The sequence below is a fragment of the Microtus ochrogaster genome, chromosome 10, assembly GCF_000317375.1.
Source record: "Microtus ochrogaster isolate Prairie Vole_2 chromosome 10, MicOch1.0, whole genome shotgun sequence".
Lineage (NCBI taxonomy): Eukaryota > Metazoa > Chordata > Mammalia > Rodentia > Cricetidae > Microtus > Microtus ochrogaster.
In genome coordinates this window covers 34,905,551-34,912,077 of record NC_022016.1, presented here as the reverse complement: position 1 = coordinate 34,912,077, position 6,527 = coordinate 34,905,551, and the positions used below count along the sequence as shown (strand labels likewise).

Sequence of the window (6,527 nt, the reverse complement as noted above, 5' to 3'; positions counted from 1 at the left end):
TGTGAGGCCCGTGTTCTGCATGCATGTGCATGTGTGAGGCCCGTGTTCTGCATGTATGTGTATGTGTGAGGTCCGTGTTCTGCATGTATGTGTGAAGTCCCAGGTTCAATCCTTAGCCTGAGAGAGACAGAGACAAACACATAAATACAGAGAAAAAGATGATAGATAGATAGATAGATAGATAGATAGATAGATAGATAGATAGATAGATAGATAGATAGGCACATAGAGAAGAACTGCTTGTCTGAAGGTCAGTGTAGACAATTTCAAGTGAGGGAAAAATGGGGATCCTCCAGTCTTAGTAAGTGAAACTTGCCACTTACCCTGGCTGGGACGGCTGTGGTCTCCTTCTCCTTCAAAATCTCCCTGTAGCTGAAAGAGGAGATGCTACTACTGTCCCCTGTCTGGGTCCGGCTTGGTGAGTTCACCTCAGAGAGAACCAGCTCCTCAAGGCCTGGGGAATGGAGGAAAAACAAACCTGAATCCCTTGGAATCTTGGGACAGCAACCAGCAGAAAGAGGCACAAACAGAGATTTTTTTCCAGTGATGGAATGAGGAAAAGACACAAACTTGAGTAGGCAAGCAAACTCAAGATCTGGATCAGGAAGCATCAAGGAACCACCTCTGTTGGTATGCATATCCAGTGGAAGAAAGGGAAGTGGGTGAGGCTGGGTGTGGGCAAGGAGCAGACACCAGATTTCAGGGGCATTAGACACTAATGTAGAAAAAGGAAGCTAGAGAGTTGAGAGTGCACAGCGGCACACACACATGCAGGGGAAAGCCCAGACAGGAAGCCAGTACATGACGAGACTGACAGAAACCACAGAGAAAGACACATTCAGAACAAAGATGGAGACAGACTTGTAGTCTTTCACCTAGACCCTAGTCCCATCTAATGGATAAGAAAGATGTACAGTATGAAATTCAAATCTATTCCCCACTTCTTAAATTAGTCTATGACAAAATACCACTATTATCAGGAGAGGTTCCTTCAGGAGGTTGATTGCCTCAGTGAGAAATTGGTTTGGTGAGAGCTATATGCTTTGCCATATCACTTGAACACTTGCTGAGCATGGTGGTCCATGCCTGCAGGTAGATTATTCGAGGTGAGGAGTTCAGGGCCAGCCTAGCAACTCAGAAGAACCCCATCTCAAAAAGAAAACAGAAAGCATTGGTACTGAGTTTGTGACACTGCCCTTATAGCTGCTTCCAGGTATCAGGGAAAGGGTTAGCAGCATACTCTGAAGGAAACTCCAAAGAATCTCCAAAAAGGATGCTTGTCTGAAGGTCAGTGCCTGAGTAGGGTTCCCCTAGCACCTCAGTTGATGGCAATTTTCTCTAAGCCTGTCTGTGATCTAAGAAATGCATCAAAACCATTACTGAATCTGAGTTATTTCGATGTATTTACAGCTACTCACAGGCAAGAAAAGGTAGAGAAACAACTCCAGGTTTGTGTAGACATGTCTTCTGCCAGAAGTATCGCGTGTTGAGTTAGCAGTATATTGAAAACAGTACAAGCCAGACGTGGCAGCTTATGCCTGTAACCAAGCTCTTAGGAGGCCAAGGCAGAGCACCATGAGTTTGAAATCAGCCTGGGCTGCAAAGTGATGCTGTCTTAAAAATTCCAATGCTAATAACAGTGATGATAGTAATGAAGATGACAGTGTTAGCTGGGCAGTGGTGGCGCACGCTCTTAATCCCAGCACTCAGGAGGCAGAGGCAAGTGGATCTCTGTGAGTTCGAGGCCAGCAAGGACTGTTACATAGAGAAGCCCCGTCTTGAAAAGAGGAGGAGAAGGAGAAGACAGTGAGGTGCTGTTGCCTATGGGATTCTGTGTCCCATGATTCACTGGGAGTTCCTAGAGGGGAATGACTTGGGGGTTGGGGCTTGTATCATGGATCCTAAATCATGTAAGGATTTCTAGAGTACAAGAATAGGAACGGTAGAGAAAGCAGAGAAGTAACAGCAGATATGGAGCAAACAGGAAGAATAGGCAGAGAGGAACAGAGAAGGTAGTAAGAAGCCACAGACACAGAAAAAAAGCAGACAGTGCAGAAAGAGAAAAGAATTCAGGCAGGACAGAGGGCTGGAGCAAAGGCTAAAGGAGGTACAGAAGGCAGCCCAAGGCTGACTTCCACCCAGCCTGCCCTCTCACCTGAACGGCTCTTGCTGTTGGTGAGGATGTCCTGCAGCCGCTCCTGCAGCTTGTCAGCCCGTTTCCGCTCCAGGTGCAGCTGCCTCTTAAGGTCTTTGAGCTAAAGGTGTGTGTGAGAGGGGGTAAGAGCTGGGGCCCAGGGGGTCCAGAAAGGAGGGGAAGAGGTCACAGGCCTCACTAGCTTACCGCAGCACTGCCCTTCTTTTCCAGGATCCGCTGCCCATCCACTGTGTCCTTTACCTCCTGTGCTTAGAGAAGGCACAGCGGGCAGGTGAAGGCACAGCCGCCTGCAGTACACACCCTCCCTGCCTCATTATGCAAGTTTTGGCCATGGCTATGTCTGGGACCACAGAGATACCACAGACCTGCTTCAGGCTGCTGATGGTCTTCACGTGACCATCCCGCTCCTCCTGGGCCTGCTGGAGCTGATCCCGCACATCCTGAAGCTCTTTCTCCTTGCTCTGCAAAGCAAACAATGGCTCAGGCCATTGCCTAAGAAGTCCATGTTCTCCTACAGCAGTATCTGGTACCCATAGACAGGAACATCACTGTGCAAGAATCACCTTCAGCTCAGCAGCATGCTCCTCCCGGCACTGCTTGAGAGCTTCCTCTTGTTCCTGTTGCTGCTGCTGCAAGGATTCCTATAAAAAGAGTTCCAGGTCTGCTCATGGCCCCCAAAGATAGTGTGTTCAGTTAGTCAAGGTCAAGTGACTTTCAGCAGAGCTCTTGGGGTGTGACAAAAACACCTTTGGGCTTTTTTTTTTTTTTTGAGACAGGTTTCTGTAGCTTTGGAGCCTGTCCTGGAACTAGCTCTTGTAGACGAGGCTGGCTTTGAGCTCACAGAGATCCGCCATTGTGTTATGTGTGAGTGCTTTATCTGCATGTACACCTCCAGCTTGTCAGCCTGTTTCCGCTCCAGGTGCAGCTGCCTCTTAAGGTCTTTGAGCTAAAGGTGTGTGTGTGTTAGGGGGTAAGAGCTGGGGCCCAGGGAGTCCAGAAAGGAGGGGGAGGAGGTCACAGGCCTCACTAGCTAGAGGGATCTGATGCCCTCTTCTGTCATAAAGGTGCTGGGAACTGAACTCAGGTCCTCTGGAAGAGCAGCCAGAGATCTTAACTGCTGAGCCATCTCTCCAGCCCCACTTTTGACTTTGAGACAAGGTCTCAGTATATAGCCTGTGCTGGCCTTGACCTCTCAACTCTGCCTCAGCCTATGGAGTGCTGGGATTGACAGGTAACTCACTACCGAGCCAGGGAGAAACATCTTGTAGGAAACAGCATATGCCCTGAGGCAGAAGTAGGAAATGGAAGCCTACACCATTCACATAGTAGATCAAGTGATTTACATTTCTATTTCTTTATTTAACAAAAACAACACTGCATGCCAGGAATATTCAAGTGGTTGTACATATATTAAGTCAGTTTCTAAATCTTCCTAAAATACAGTAAGGCATTATTTTCAGCATTAATATTTTTACTATTGGGAATTAAAGTTGAGGTCTCATTCATGCTACCAATGAATTACACTTTCTATCCTTCTTATTCCCTTTCTGTCAAAGGTGAAAATGGGCCATAGAAAGGTGAAATACAGGGGCTGGAGAGATGGCTCAGTGGTTAAGAGTACTGACTGCTCTCTCAGAGGACCAGGGTTCAATTCCCAGCACCCACATGGAAGCTCACAACTGTCTGAAGATCCAGTTTCAAGGGATCTGACACCTTTGTACCAATGCACATAAAAAATAAAGTTAAATAAACCACAAAATATTTAAAAAAAAGAAAGGTGAAGTACATTGCATAAAGTCATCCAACTAGGAAGTGGTTCAGCCGGCATGCAAATTTAGGGAAACACTGGCTCCAGTGTGCGCTCTTCTCTGCTACAGGATACTGCCTCTTATTGTTGTCATGAGTTTTCCCGGAAAAGGGGCAATAAATGTTCTTGTTAAAGTAAATATTAGTGTATTGCCAAACATGGAAAGATAGTATATTATAACTTTTTGGCAGAGGAACAATCCAGGAGAAAGACACGCTTGTTAAATCTGCACAAAGACTGAGCATGGGTGCCCCTAACCAGCTCTGCACCTTTACTAGGTACCACCAACTTACCTCAGCCTCTTTCAAGCGCCGTTCAAACCAGCCCTTGGCTCCATCCATGGAGTGTACCTGAGCCTGAAGTTCTTCCACTGTGTGCTGAAGAGTCTCCAGTTCCCTTGTTCGAGCCTGGAAGGGGAAAACAGTCAGGAGTTGGGCAGCAGAGCACTGGCCACCCTACGTATCACCTACCTGACCACCAACACCACGGTCTTCAGCTTTTAGAGGAGAAAGGGCATCGTTACCCCACCCACCTTCTCCTCCCGAATCTGCCCCCGGAGCTCGTCCTCCTGCCGTTTCTTGTCCTCATGCAGCTCTCGAAGCTCACGCTCATAACGGGCTCGCACCCCCAGCATCTCCTTCTCGTGCCGTAATCGGACAGCTCCCAGCTCTTCTTTGTGCTGGGACTTCTCCTGCATTGTCTCCATTGCCAGCTCATCCAGCATGACCTTCCGTTTCTCAGCACTCTGGGGACCAGGAGAGTAGGCCAAGAGAGTGGGAATTAACTTTACACCACAAAACACCACCAATCTGTTCCATGCCCAAGGAACTAGCCAGACTTCAGCTCTTCCCTGGCCCTTGAAACTGGCTGAGTCATTTGCCCATCCTTTAGGAAAAGGTCATTTTCTCTCTTTCCAGTTTCAAGATTTGGCCTTATCACTTCCTACCCTCACGGACTGGGCCATCTCTTTCCTTCTTCTCAGGGTGCCCCACCTTCCGAGCTTCCTGGAGGTCCTGGGTCAACTGCTCCTTCTCCTGCCCCATTTCTTGAAGTTGTTCCAGCAGTCGGCTATTGGCCCTTAATGACTCCTAATTCAGGAAAGAAGGGGAAAGTTTGAGGAGAGTCCCTGGTAGGTGCCACAACCTAGAACACTTCTAGTAGACCTTTCCCTAATAAAGTGGGTGTTATAATCACAATCATAATGGGAAAATGACAGACGCTGCTGCTCAGTCCCCAGTATTTATTCTTCCTTACACCCTTAGCAACAGAATTTAAATTGGGAATATGATAGTCTATAAAGTATTTCTCTCTTCTCCTTTTCTGACAGGTAGGGCCATGTGATTCGTTTCTTAGTATTCTTTTCTCTTTTTTTGAGACAGGGTCTCACTGTGTATCCCTGGCTTGCCTCTGCCTCTCGAGTGCTGGGATTTTATAAAGGTATGCTCAGTCATACCAGCTACATTCCTTTTTGTTCTTTTTGAGACAAGGTCTTATGTCAAAAGCCTTTCTTCTTGAGATAGGACCTCATCTCAGACTTGCTATGTAGCCAACAAGGACCCTGAACCCTTAACCCTGCCTCTACCTACCAAATACTAAGATTACAGGCATTGGACACTATGCCTGCATTTGTTTTCTGCATGAACAAGCTCGGGCAAGTTTTATTAAAGAAAAACTTTCCTGGTTTACTTTTCATTAGCTTATTCTGGTATGCTTCTAATACCAGAATCACAAGGGTCAATAAAGCCAGTGCGCATACTATATAATATTTTCCATATGCTGTGCCCGGTTCAATTTTACTGCCACTGTGGGGATGGACAACAGTTTTAGCCAACATGGAATAATGGTATCCTATTTCAGATTGCCTCAAAACTGGGCAGTTGTTGGTAAGGATAACCAATTTCATTTTTCCCTGTTTGATCATCTTTAGAGTCTACTTGTATCTCAGCATGCATTTTCCATTTTTCATAATAAACTGGAACCTAGATCTAATCATCTCCAGAGACTTTTGTCATCTTCTCTGTAGCCACCATCATTCCGCCTTGAGTGCAGGACAGCTCCCAACCAAGAGCAGCCTCTAAGATGGTCAAGAACAAGAAAGCTTGTTCTTTCCTTTTTTCTTTTTTTCTTTCTTTACTCTCTCTCCTTCCTCCCTTTCCTTCCTTTCTCTTCCCTTCCCTTTCTGGTTTGTTTTGAGTCAGGGTCGCTCTATGTAACCCTGACTGTTCTGGGACTTGCTATGTAGACCAGACTGGCCTTAAATTCACAGAGATCTGCCTGCCTCTGCCTTCCAGGTGCTGGGATTAAAGGTGCATGCCACCACATCTGGCTTGTGTTTTCTTTCTTGAGACTGGGTCTTACTCTGTTACCCTGGCCTCGATTCCTTGATTTAAACAATCCTACCTCAGTTCCCCACACATCTAGGAATAGAGATGAGTATCACTGTGTCCAGCTCAAGTGATTAATTTGTATCTAGAACTGGTGAGTGTAACCTAGATCTTTAATTTACTATTATGGTTTTTCATTTGTTTGTTTGTTTGTTTTTTTAATATTTATTTATTTATTTAT

General features: G+C 46.3%; 1 protein-coding gene and 1 pseudogene across 7 annotated transcripts in view; both read right to left on the bottom strand.

Annotated features, from left to right (window-relative positions):
- Gripap1 (GRIP1 associated protein 1) overlaps positions 1-6,527 on the bottom strand; it is a 34,426-nt gene that overhangs the window by 8,109 nt on the left and 19,790 nt on the right. For all 7 annotated transcript variants that reach the window (XM_005352786.3, XM_005352787.1, XM_026782008.1 and 4 more), the window contains 8 exons: positions 4,955-5,050; positions 4,495-4,707; positions 4,256-4,369; positions 2,719-2,796; positions 2,521-2,616; positions 2,342-2,398; positions 2,156-2,255; positions 324-454 (listed from right to left, as the gene is read on the bottom strand). In XM_005352786.3, coding sequence (XP_005352843.1) covers positions 324-454; positions 2,156-2,255; positions 2,342-2,398; positions 2,521-2,616; positions 2,719-2,796; positions 4,256-4,369; positions 4,495-4,707; positions 4,955-5,050 — 885 coding nt within the window. The remainder of the gene's footprint in view (positions 1-323; positions 455-2,155; positions 2,256-2,341; positions 2,399-2,520; positions 2,617-2,718; positions 2,797-4,255; positions 4,370-4,494; positions 4,708-4,954; positions 5,051-6,527) is intronic.
- LOC106143893 overlaps positions 5,660-6,527 on the bottom strand; it is a 2,106-nt pseudogene continuing 1,238 nt past the window's right edge.